Source organism: Pygoscelis adeliae, unplaced genomic scaffold, assembly GCF_000699105.1.
Source record: "Pygoscelis adeliae isolate BGI_AS28 unplaced genomic scaffold, ASM69910v1 Scaffold103, whole genome shotgun sequence".
In the NCBI taxonomy this organism is placed as follows: domain Eukaryota; kingdom Metazoa; phylum Chordata; class Aves; order Sphenisciformes; family Spheniscidae; genus Pygoscelis; species Pygoscelis adeliae.
This window is the reverse complement of record NW_008824723.1, coordinates 1256448-1269249: the sequence shown is the minus strand read 5'-3', so window position 1 is coordinate 1269249 and position 12802 is coordinate 1256448. Positions and strand designations below refer to the sequence as shown.

Here is a 12802-nt window from a genome sequence, read left to right as displayed (position 1 = left end):
CCCTGCACACATAGCCTTACAGTTGAGCACACTCAGGTACACAAGCACAAAGATGGAAAGTGCCAGGGTGCTACTGTGCACTTGGACTCTAAGTGGGGCTAGTACAGAGATAAGCAAACCCCTGCAAGGGAAATGAGACCAATTCAAACTTCTCTTTTAAGGGAAATTTCTTCTGCTTTGAAAATATCCACTCAATGTTCATGAAAATGTCTTCATTGTCTCTTTAGTCTGCTCCTGGCGACAATTCAGCTCCACCATGAGGAGGTCCCATATGCAGTACAGTCCTGCTTTACTCAGAAAGAGGACAGGACTTACCAGGAGGATCTTAGAGGACAAGTTTGTGCATGCATTTTGAGGCTTGGCTGTACATCACCCCCATGCCACACTCACAGACCCACATGTAGCTTAACAGAGTTGGCCAAGAGAGTCCACGTGGGTCCTCCCTGCAAAGGGTCTCCCTCACAGCCAAAGACTAATTGCAATGGGCACCACAGAATGAACTCTGCCCTGAGGTAAATTATTTGAGTTTGGTCTTCCAAGAGATTAGGAGGCTAAATACTGGGTGAGTCGCTGTATATATTGGGTGAGAGGATTTGTATTAATACAGGGCATCTGGGAGTAGAGACAGCTAGGCGTCAGTATGCCCAGCTTGACTGCTACCCAGAGAAATGATGATCAGGGTTTAATTCAAATGTGCAAGCCCTCCTCTGAAGCTGACTCCTGAGTCCTGCAACACAGCTGTCAGTAGCATGTAGCATCCCCTTGCTCCTGAGACTCCCTCTCTGCTTTGGAGAAGAGCTTAACACACTTACCAATGGAAACCTCAAAGGTTATTGGCTTGTCCCCAACCTTCCTATCAATCATTGTGGCTTCAAAAAATGTCCCAAAGAGGAGGAATTCCTCAGGTTTCTCTTCATAGATCTATTGGAGAAGAGGAAGCAGAAAAATTACATTTATTTTACTTCTACTCCTTTTTAAATCACAGAGGAGTCTTTACAAGTGTCTAGTAGCTCTGCTACTGTTGTAGATGTATCTGTCTGAGGTGGTCAGTGAGGCACAATTTGTAGGAAGAAGTAATACCTCTTCTCTGAGAAACTGATATGATTGGGAAAAGAGATAAACCTGCGTGACTCGGGTCTTGTCAATATTGTCCAGTTATATCATAACTGATTACATAAAAGTCATTACCCCGCACTCCATACTCTGTCTTACCAGTAGTCACTATTAAAAGGTTTCAGTATCTTCACATACTCTTATACCATCATTCAAACTATACATCTATGGCAGTTCAAGGACCCTTTTAGTGCAACAGCAACAAAATATCACTATCCTGATAGAAGTCATTTAGCAGTGAATACAGTGGTAGTTTTCCTTTGCATTGCAATAGCAAATGCTGCCATCCTAACGCATCCAGGCAGGGGAGTGCTTGCCCACCTCTGCTTTCCCCTGGGATGACTTTAACCTACTACCCATGTGTTTGTACTATTAAATCTTTGACCTTGCTCAGGGGCACTCAGCTATCAGTGATGCCAGTAAGACTTAAAGATTTCTGGCATCCACATTTTATTAGATGGCAGCCCTGTGCAAAAGCCTATTGAAACCAAGCAGTCCTTCTTTTTTTTTTTATCTTGCTGTGCGTTAAACTACAGGCCCAAAGGTGGGTCTCAGTGTGTGGGGGTACAGTCCTCTGCTCTTTGCCTTCCCTGGCATCACAGCACAGAAACCAGTAAGCCTGTTTTCAGCTTTTCACAGAATTTGGAAGCAGAGGAACCAAAGGGTCTTGGTGCAGCAGTACACCCTGAAAAGTGTAACATAATTTTGTGGAGTTTTAAGGCACTATTGGAGCCCCAACATCTGCTTGTCCTTGGCACGCACTCTCACTCAAGGAAGTGACATTAGAGCTAACACCTCTAATGCTTTTGGGTCATTAACAAAACAAGCTATTAGCCACAAACCAAGACTAAGCTCAAAGGAGATAAATTTTGTGGTTTGAGTTCTCCCCAACTTTACACCCTGACTGCCACAATCTCTCCAGTGCAAACCCTACTGATTTCACAGCATGGACACCAGCATACTGAAGCCCATTAGGCAAGATCAGTACTTGCTTCTTTTGCAACAGATGAAGTAATGAGTAAAACATCAGCTGTATATGAATGTTTATTTCCCTGACTTTTGCAAAGCAGAAACAGCTTTTGACACAGCCCATGATCTCTTCATTTTGAAAAACCTCTGCTACACACAGCAAAGGATCATAGGTCTTCAGTGAAAGGATTAGCAGCATCACATATCGAAGCTAACACCACAAACAGATTGCAGCTCCAGAGTAGCTTTAGCTTCCCTGCGCCTTAATTATTTTCAGCATGAACCCAGAGCATAGGGTGCCTAATAAAGCTGAGGCTCAGAGACTACGACACACACATCTATCTCCCATTATAAAGAAAGCAAATTGCAAATCATTAATGTCTTCTTGCTGTTGGAATAGGTCAATAAAGTTGGGCTGTGGGGCTGGGTAATTTGCCTCTGTTGTCATAGAGCCTCTGAGACATTTTTTGCCTTATTTGTAATGTCTCCAGTTCCTGCTTTTCTTTTCAGAGAGGTGTAATACAATTACTGTGTCTACTGTAGCATGAAATATTGCTGAATGTCAAAAACAAAAGAATATCCAGCATCACTGTATTATGTTGTTGCCTTTTACTCATTCTGTATTTGAAACTGAGGCACAGTAGCCAGAAATAAATCCTTATTACTACTGTTAATATTTATTGATGTTACAGCAGGGTTTGTTCCTCTACCTGGAGTATTTAGCTAGCACCTAAGACAATAGTGTTTGAGCCACTCACAATAATGGATTTCTTCCATATAAAGGAAAATCTATACGGAATTAAATTTCTTCTCATGTCACCTATATTACAGTCTTCAGAGAAGAACTGAGGGACAGAGGCAATTTACAACTATATGAGTATATAAAGCAAGACCAGGGCACTGGTTTGCACAACTGGCTTGCAATTACCCATGCCATTTTTCTGCTAACATACTCCTTGACCTGCTCCAGCTAGCACTCATGCTGGCAATGACATGGCACAGGCCAAGGAAGAGCACCCGTCAAGGCTAGGCCTCAAGACCAAAGAACAATTTCTCCTATCCTATTTACTTGTAGAGATGGCGTCAAAAGACCAAGAATCAGATCTGATAAAGGACACAAGTGCCTTAAGCACTGAGATGGGACTCCCACTACAAAAGCCAAAATTTTGATCAGTGACATACTGAAGTGGGAAGAAAATTGGTTATAAGAATATTTTTCTTCCTATTTATTGGGTAAAAAAAAATAGAGCTTGCATATGTACCAATGTGCTGTTGCTCTCAGACAGTGTTGTGACGGACCAGAAAAAAGCTCAAATATTGGCTCAGTACGTGAGCCCACATGCACTGCCACAACTGCACAACCTTCTCAAAGCATCGTAGCACAGATCTTCCCATGATGTAACTCAGTACAACAGGTGGAGCTAGAAAAGTAACAACAGTTAACACCAGTTGAGGCTGAGCACATGATTTGAAGCCCCTCTCCTAAAGAGATCAGCAATCCTAAACTACATTGACAATGCAGGGTTAAAGGAGGAGAGTAAAACAGGCTAGGCTGTATCCCTCTGCACTTGCACAAATTCTGCATCAGTGATTCCCTCCTGACTTCAGTTGACAGCTACCAATTTTCTCAAACGAATGCAGAAAATCAGACTTTATAATTACTGGCTGCCCCCATCGGCTCTCTATCATTTAGCAGATATTACATCATATAAGTTTCTAGTAGGAGCACATGGGTGCAGCTAGTGCAGAAGGGGCAATAGGACAGGAGACTAAGTTTTATGGAAACCAAGTCCTACTTGAGATTTTTTATGAGTTACAGGTACACACTAATGCTCCATTTGCACTGCATAATTATGGGAAGGTCCCAAGACTATGGAGGCATGGAGAAGCTGTAGGGAGCACATGAAAGCAGTATTACATGGCCTGAACCCAAATACATCATTGGTGCCATCCTTGGAGGTTTAGGGACACATGTCAATCAATCTCTTAATATGATACTGACCTCTGAAGGCACATTGAATGGCTCGACTTCCACTTCGGTTGAGTTCATCTTATCTGAAGGAGAAACTGACTTTCGATCCTCTCCTGCTTTCTCAGTTTTGTCTTTTCCTTTGGGTGCTTTGAAGTCTTTATCTTTAGATGGCAATTTGATATCCTTGATAAAACTTGGAAACTTCGATTCATGGGCTCCTCCTGAAAGTATCTCCACAGCAATCTCAATGTATAGACGTCCCCTGAAGGAGACCCCTTCTCCAAAACCTTCATTAAGCTCCTGGTGGTCATCCATGAGGCTGTGATTCCTGGGTGAGCCATAGAGATTGATCCAGGCAGGCCCAAAAGTAGGCAAAAACCCTGGAGATAAACCGTGTTTTATGGTATTTCTATTAGGTTTTAGCATGCTCTTCTCACTGTCTGCTACAAGAAATCTTGCCTTTTGCACACCAAAAGCCAAACCTGGACCCATTTCTATGCAGGTGGGGACCACTTCATACAGAGCACTGTTTTGCAGGGCAATTCCTAGGCACCAAGAAGCCTCTGCCAATACACAGCCAGGGACTCTGCCAATATGTAGCTCTTTCTCAGAAGGTATTCGTACCACATGTGCTGGCCCATGAGGCCTATTGTATCTCTTGAAAAAAAGAGCTTGCTCCCACAGACTGAGGGCTGGGACATGGTGGGAGAGGAATGGAGGCCTTCTCACCTTGCCCAAACTGTTACCAAGGCCATGCCACTACCTACCTTAGATGATTTATCTTTTGTTTTCTGATTAAGGACTCAGATACACACTTGAATTGCCAAATTTAAGGAGTTACTGTGCCTTTGCTGAGCTGTGATAACTGAACATGTTTCACATTTAGATCACACAGTATAAATAAGTCTCTATACATAGGCTCAAACATCAGTGAAAAGATGCCAGATAGTGAACTTTACCTCAAATACATGAGGACACACTAGTCTATGGTACCTCCTTGAGCTGTGATAGCACCCAGCTGAGCCTTACCTAAATGCTTTGCTCTTACTGGGTAGATCAAAAACACAAGCCTGCTCTGCCGGTGATTTGCACTTTGTGATTTCATTGCCAGACAGAAACTGGCACAAACTATAAACTTACATCAGTCGTCCCTGATGGACTAGAGCAGATTATTGCCATGGTCACAAAGAAAGTACCAAATTATGCACCAGCCCTATAACAAGAAAGGCAATGACAGACCACCGTGCACCAAGCACAATGTCATATAACTTGAAATTAAGCAAAAGAAGGTCTTTCGGAACCAACAAAAACCACAGATGTTCCCTTGAGTGCTGTGCATCTCTGAAACGGGATAAGCCAGTGCCCAGACTCTAAGCAAGTAGATTTTACAGTAAGAGCATGTTCTGGAACAGACATTTTCCCATTTACCTTTGTCACCATCTTGTTCATTTGATATTTTCTTCAAGTCAATGAAGTGGGTGGCTAAGGCCACATCATTCATGCTGCCTTCATCCCAGACCTGGATTTTGACTCTTCGGCAGAGTGGAGGAAACATTTCCTTGAAGATAATCTGTTCATGCCATACCGGATCCGCACAGTTCTTTTGCACTGTTGTTCTACCCTGAAATGAAAGTCCAGCAAATTTAACCCCAGAGGGGTCAGACTCTGGAGAATGGCAATGAGTATAGCACAAATTGCACTTAGCAATGTCTCTCTGGTCATTTTTAAAGCACAAATATCCTATCTTGAAAGTACTTCCGCTTTTCTATTAACTTGTTTATTTTCCTCTCCATATCTAATAAAAGACCACATTATAGCTAAAGAATTCTCACCTGCACACAGCCAAGCCTGGAATAAGATCTAATTCTTCACGGTCCTTATGCGCAAAACATATCTGTGAAGCCAGACTTTGGCATTTCTGCTACAAACTGCACATCTTCAAATGGCTTTGAAATACCTGGGTAGTAGTTATGCAGTGCTATTTGTCTCATAAAAGATGAAATTCATTACAGCTGCCAGGCTGCATGTACCAATGGAATTACCTTAAATGAGGCAACTTATATAGTGTAAAACATGATTACTGTGGCTCGCATTCTGGGCACATGCCTGTGTGCTAAGGTATGTAAGGACTGGAGCTATTCCTCCTAGCCTGAAGGAGACAACAAGACTGTATCACAGTCCGTGCAGCCGCAGGCTGTGGCAGGCCTTCTACTTCCACATTTGGTGGGGAGAGCCAAGTCAGGAAACCCACCAATGATACCTCTAAACCTATATTTTACACATCACCGTGCAAAGTCACATTGATAGTGACCCATTCTTATGTCTTCTTCAGCCCTCTGTTAAACCTGAAGTAGCTGCATGCCTTTGACCATTTTAACCCAAACTAGTTTCAGATGTAATACTTTGCAATTTGGATTCACAACAAAACATGAAATCAGCATGAAGAGCATCATTCTCATGCCTGAAACATCTGTAAAGGACTAACTGGAGTTCTCCCTAAGGCTTCCTTGCACACAGAAAACATTGCTGGCTTAAAATCATTTCCAGTTTGATTCTTTCCTTATTTACAACAATAATCAAGACAAGCTCCCTGACACGGCATTTCATTGGTGTACCCCAGAGGAATCAGGCCCCTGGACCTCCTCTGCACTCCTCTTCCACCAAAGTCAGAAGGTCCCTCTCAGCAGCTCCCTGCAGCACCATGTTTGATGTTGAAGGAGCTCTGGGAGCAATGAAGCCAGGCCACACTGAGACAGACTCTACTCAAATGCTTCCTCTTCTGCTACCCACAGAAAAGCTTCAAGGGTCCTGAAAAATCCAGATTGATTTGACACAGCCCTAAAATCCAGATTGAACCATCTTTACTTATTTCAGTCCTGCTTCCTTTTTTCACTCTAGGGAGTGAAAACACAGCACTTACCTAATACCACACTGGGTAATTCACTTTCTTGTAACTTGATGTTTTAGTAACAAATCTACAGACTTCTCTTTCCCCTCCTGCTGCCCAACTCTAACCTACTGCTATGAGGCTGATATTAGATCTGCTGGCTTTAAGTGTTTCCATCACTTTGTTCCTGCATAATTTAAGAACTGAACATTTTCTTTCTCATGAAAGAAATATGTGTTTTACTTAATTTATGTAACTATAAGTTAAAGGATATCAGCATAATCACCTGCCTGTAGCACAGCTAATAGGAAAGAAGGTCTACATTTGTGATGAAGAGGATCCCAATTACCATTTGACCTGCAAACATGACCACCACATAGGGATCCACAAGGTCCTTACTGTCACCTATGAATGCTTTGGTGACATTGGCCATGATGCTAGAGTTCATCTTTGGAAGTCCTTCTGCTTTGTAAATTCTCACATAAAATCTGGCCCATGGTCTTTCAGATGGAAAGCCTTTGGGGATCAAGAGGTTCCTAAAAGAAAACAGAAGCCATTTCCTTAAAATTGAAAACTCAGACAATGAAATGATATTTTTTCCCAACAAAAATGTTATCTTGAGTTAGCTTGTGTCCTAAGAAGACACAAAAATGTCTATGAATTTGTTTCTGCATCTAAATTAAAACATTTGCTGGTTACCATGAGAAAATGATACAGCATTACTTGGCGAACATGTTTCTGTGGTATACAACCACAAACATATGTTAGAGGTGACCTCTGGAGGTCATCTGCTACAACCCCCTGTTCAGAGCAGGTTCAGTTGGATTAGGTTGCTCAGGACCTTGTCCAGTAAATTCTGAATATCTCCAAGGATGGAGAATCCCACTCTCTCTGGGCCCCTGTTACGTTTGATCACCTTCATGGTAAAAAAAAAAATCTTACTTCTGTTCTGAAATTCCCTTGTTCTAACCTGTGTCCAAAGCCTCTCATCTGTCTACTGTGCACCTCTGAAAAGAGTCTGGCTCTTTTCAGAGGTGCACAGTAGGCAGTTAGGCAGTTGAAGACAGCAGTAGGATCCCCCCTTCACCTGCTGTTCTTAAAGCCTAAGAAACCAACCCCCCCAACACACACACACTTTTCCCTGTAGACCATGTGCTCCAGCCCTCCATCATCTTGGTGGCTCTCCATGGACTTGGTCCAGTATGTCACTACTGACCAGAAACATTGCTCCTGTAAAATTTAAAGTATGCTGGCAGCATACTTTACTACCTTGAACTTCTGTATTTTACAAGGAGAATGCTAATGCATTTGAGTTTATTTAAGGATAAGGAAAATATCCATGCATACACATCCGATGATAGAGGAGAAGGAATACCTTTTCCTCATATTTTTTCTTCTTACTTCATTGCTTTTCATAAACATTTAACTGGTTTCAGATCAATAAACCTTCTGTCAGGGATAATCTGGCACTGAGCCACAGGGCATGGTCAACTCTATCAGCTGCAGAGAAGTGACCCGAGCATGCCCTTCAATTTAGTTGAAAGGATTGTAAAAACTCTCTTTGAGCACATCAGAACAGTCAGGTGTACGATGCTATCTTGCTATTAACCCTGAGTTAGCAAGGAAAGGACTGAAAGGAGAGCAGAGGATTTTTGAGGTACTTAGTAAAAAAGAAAGCAGTAAAAAAGAAAATATTGGAGTACTTTTCAATCTGCTCCTCAGTATCAGCTGTTTTCTGTGTGGCTTGTATTGTGTCACCTTTCCCAGTCACACTGATGTCACACTTCAGGTATCCCTTGACTCCTGTCCTAATGTCAGCAGGGTCTGTGAGAAGGGCCCACTTGTCACAAAACTGATGACCTGTAAGATGGACAAACTTAAACACTCAAATAAAGGATGCAAAAAATGCAAACATTTCTCCTCTCCACTCCCAGAAAAAGCACTGCAAACAACATTTGTGCTTTCAGGAGGATTGTGCTGAAGCACACTTTTTTACCAGACACACTTGGGGGGTCCAAAATGTTGTGTGACCGAAAAGGCAAACAAGAGGATTGATCTAGAGCTCGTCAGGAACAAGTTCATTTTCATCAGTGGTTACTGAGGTCAATGACTAAAGACCAGTGAAAAGTCGCGTGAGATTCAGCAGCTGAATTAAGCCTGCTGCTTTACGAGGAAAGGCCACCTATTTTGATGAGAGCTGTTTGATGATCTCAGTACTCTTTGGCAGCAAAACCCTCGCTGGGAGCTGTGGCCAGGTGTGACACTGGCAGCCAGCTGAGAAGGGAAGGATGGAGGGTGGACAGCCATCAGAGGAAGAAGAAGCCAAAAGCAGGTTCAGCTCCATCTTTCCAGTGGTAAAATGCACAAGACAATTCACCCACAACAGCCCTTGCTGCAGCCCTGCTTGAGCAGCCCTTCTTGAGCGAGGTCCTTAAACCTTATATTAAGTCCCTGGCCTGGCCATCACCTTGGATGTGTAAAGGAGTGGGAGGGAGAGACCAGAATGTATCAGGGATATGAGCTCAACATCAACCCTCAGACACTATCCTCCTGTAAAAGTGTGGTCAGGAAATAGAGGACAGAATTCAGAGACTAACGCAGTCTGAGTATAGACGTAGACTGCTCACTTCAGTCAGGCCATTTCTGTCTACTGACTCTTGCGGGAGCCCTGGAGAGAGAGTGGCCTGAATGACTCTACACTTTTGCCGTAACTGGGTGACATCTATAGCAAGTGGCCTAAATATGTTCGTTCCCAAAGACTGAGAAGAGACCGGGTCCTTGAGTAATTATGGAAGAGAGAAAGATAAATGTTTTGTGGATGGTTGTAAGAACAGGCCAAAAAAGGGGTAGGTGATCTTTTCTTAGCTTCAAATTTCAGAAAGCACTGGACAGCTCTGAAGTTGGCAGGTCAAGTGGAGGCATGGTCGCCTCTTTGTCATCTCCTTCTTCTCTCCCCTGTTATGCTCTGCTCCTCCTCTCATCTTGTGCTCTCCTCACCGTTCCTTCCATGCTTCATCCTGCTCTCCCTCCCTCCACCCCTCCTACCCCAACACACGCAGCAGAGCTTTGGATGCTCTGTAACAAATGAGTGGGGTTGGGTTTTGTCGAGTATTCAGCTGCCCACTCTGACCCCCTAAAGAAAAGCCATCCTTGATAAGTGTTTCCCACCAATGGGCAGATCATCAAGGTGTTTTCAGTGTTGAACTTTTTCCCAAAAATTTGGCTGGTGCTCTGGTATCCAAAACAACCCTTCCAAAAACCTTTTAAGTTCATCCCTTGGCATAAACCACAAGCATCTAAGTGGAAAAGCAGCACACCTCCCTCTCCTTTCCTTCCCTGCCTCACATCTCATTAACAGACAAAAAGGGCAGAAAATGCACCGCTTACCTGGCTGACCATACACCGTCCCCAGGTCTACTTTAAAGGAGCCTATCAGCATACTCCCGATCAGTTTATTGTGCATAACCTGTTAGAAAAAGGCCGGTTAAAGAATGTCATTCTCTCTCTTCCCGGTCAGCATAAGAAAGAGCAATCCAAACAAAGATCACATTTGGTTCAGAGGTACTAAGCAGCAACATCCAGCACCACCCAAAACTGGGTGTACAGAGCTACAACAGACACAGCAAGCATTTGAAATCTGTTCTTTACCCAATATTGTGCCAACTTAGAAACCAATACATTTGTATCCAAGTGGAATCACACAGGTTCATCCCAGGTCCCAGGATCATATAGAGCGGGAATCAGATGGATATGTCTTCAGAGCAGATGCAGTTATATTACTTATCCTGGCAGTTTTAAATAAATCATAATGAATATAAACACATGGGGCATAACTGGTTTCACAGTATGCTGCAGAAATGATACCACTTTCTGTGCAATAGCTGAATTGTCATAAGAACTGAGTACACCCAGAGGAGTGGTTTAACCTCAGCCAGCAAGTGAGCACCACACAGCCACTCGCTCACTCCCCCCCACCCCTCGTGGGATGGGGGAGACAATCGGAAAAGTGAGAAAACTCATGGGTTGGGATAAGAACAGTTTAATAATTGAAATATAACAATTATAATTATAATAATAACAGAATATACAAGGCAAGTGATGCACAGTGCAATTGCTCACCACCCACCAACCGATGCCCAGCCAGTCCCCAGGCAGCGGCCTCCCCAGCCAACTTTCCCCCAGTTGATGTACTGAGCATGACGTCACATGGTATGGAATAGCCCTTTGGCCAGCTGGGGTCAGCTGTCCTGGCTGTGCCCCCTCCCGGCTCCCTGTGCACCTCCAGCCTTCTCAGTTGGGTAGAGCATGGGAAGATGAAAAGTCCTTGACTAGTGTAAGCACTGCTCAGCAACAACTAAAACATTGGTGTGTTATCAACATTATTCTCATACTAAATCCAAAACACAGCACTGTACCAGCTACTAGGAAGAAAATTAACTCTATCCCAGCTGAAACCAGGACAAAGAGAAAGTATTAAAGTCTTTCTTTGCAACATTTCAATGTGCACATAAACCAAGAGGCTCGGTTCTGATTTACCCCCTGCAACATTAATGAAATCAGAGAAGTGATATAGATGTGATTCTGCCCCTCTACTCTGCTCTGCTCTGGTGAGACCCCACCTGGAGTACTGCGGGTTTTTTTCTAGGGCTGAAAAATCAAGAGCGGACAAAGGAGCAGTTTTATTATACTCGAATATTAAAGCTTATAAATTAAGCAGCCTTCATGTGGGAGAGGAGCCAGTGTGAAGCCAACGCTTCATGCACTGGTGTTGCTTTTCCTCAATCCCTGATGCTGCCAGGTCCCATCATAGCACTGGACCCTTGCTCCTATGAGGTTGGACTAGGGCACGCAGGGGTGGGGAAGAAGCCATGAAAACTGGTGGGTTTCATCTTGAAGAGAGGAAAAATTACAGCTTTGGAGGAACTACATGGAAATAGGAGCTTGCCCAAATCAACTGATCCAACATGGGATGGACTGAAGGGGAAAGAATGCTGTAGCCTTTCTGTAGCCAAAAATAAAAGGAGTTTCTTTAAGACCCAGAAACAAGAGGATACGTTGTGAGTCCAAGGTGGTGTTGTCTCATTGTTTTTTGCATTTTCTCTCCACAGCATGACAGCCTGTTCAGAGAGCATTAGGTGTGAAAACCTCACTTCTCTGTCCTTGAGGAGATTTGCTGTGTGAAATGTGGTGCCCTTGGGTAAACACCTCCTGTACCCACTGAAATGATGAGGGATTCAACTCCCTGTAGTGCTTTTAACCGCTGAGGAACTAACTCACTGCTTCTGTTAAATGACCTGCGTATTTCCTGGTACTTTTTTTCAATCATATTTTTTCTAATGTAACAAAGCAGGTGAGCATGAAACTTATAGCAAACACCGCTTGTCTTCTCTCAGAGGGAGCATCACATCTACATCATACCTAATTAAATGTTTGTGTCTTTCCACACTTGATTGACTCTATAGATGACTGAACAATTTTCTTCAGGTTTTCTGATTGAGGACAAACATGAACACTGTTAAATTGGGGAGTATTTCAGTACTGGAGATACAGGTCTAACGTGAAAGGGGCATCATAGTTTTACTACGGCATTACTACAAGGTTATTGGGATGCACTGAAAGATAGGTACTCACTGGTACTTTTTAGATACTCAATGACTTTTTTGCCTCAGTCTTCACCGGCAAGTGCTCAAGCCTCACTGCCCAAGCTGCAGAAGGCAAAGGTGGGGACTGGGAGAATGAAGAGCTGCCCACTGTGGGAGAACATCAGGTTTGAGACCATCTAAAGCACCTGAAGGTGCACAAATCCATGGGACCCGATGAGATCCATCCATGGATCCTGAAGGAACTGGCGGATGAAGTTG

General features: G+C 43.4%; 1 protein-coding gene across 1 annotated transcript in view; it reads right to left on the bottom strand.

Annotated features, from left to right (window-relative positions):
* FER1L6 (fer-1-like family member 6) overlaps nt 1-12802 on the bottom strand; it is a 72702-nt gene that overhangs the window by 48425 nt on the left and 11475 nt on the right. Inside the window, exons 6-11 of the mRNA XM_009323374.1 lie at nt 10329-10407; nt 8645-8801; nt 7291-7477; nt 5483-5675; nt 4085-4434; nt 813-921 (exon numbers count right to left, since the gene is read on the bottom strand). Coding sequence (XP_009321649.1) covers nt 813-921; nt 4085-4434; nt 5483-5675; nt 7291-7477; nt 8645-8801; nt 10329-10407 — 1075 coding nt within the window. The remainder of the gene's footprint in view (nt 1-812; nt 922-4084; nt 4435-5482; nt 5676-7290; nt 7478-8644; nt 8802-10328; nt 10408-12802) is intronic.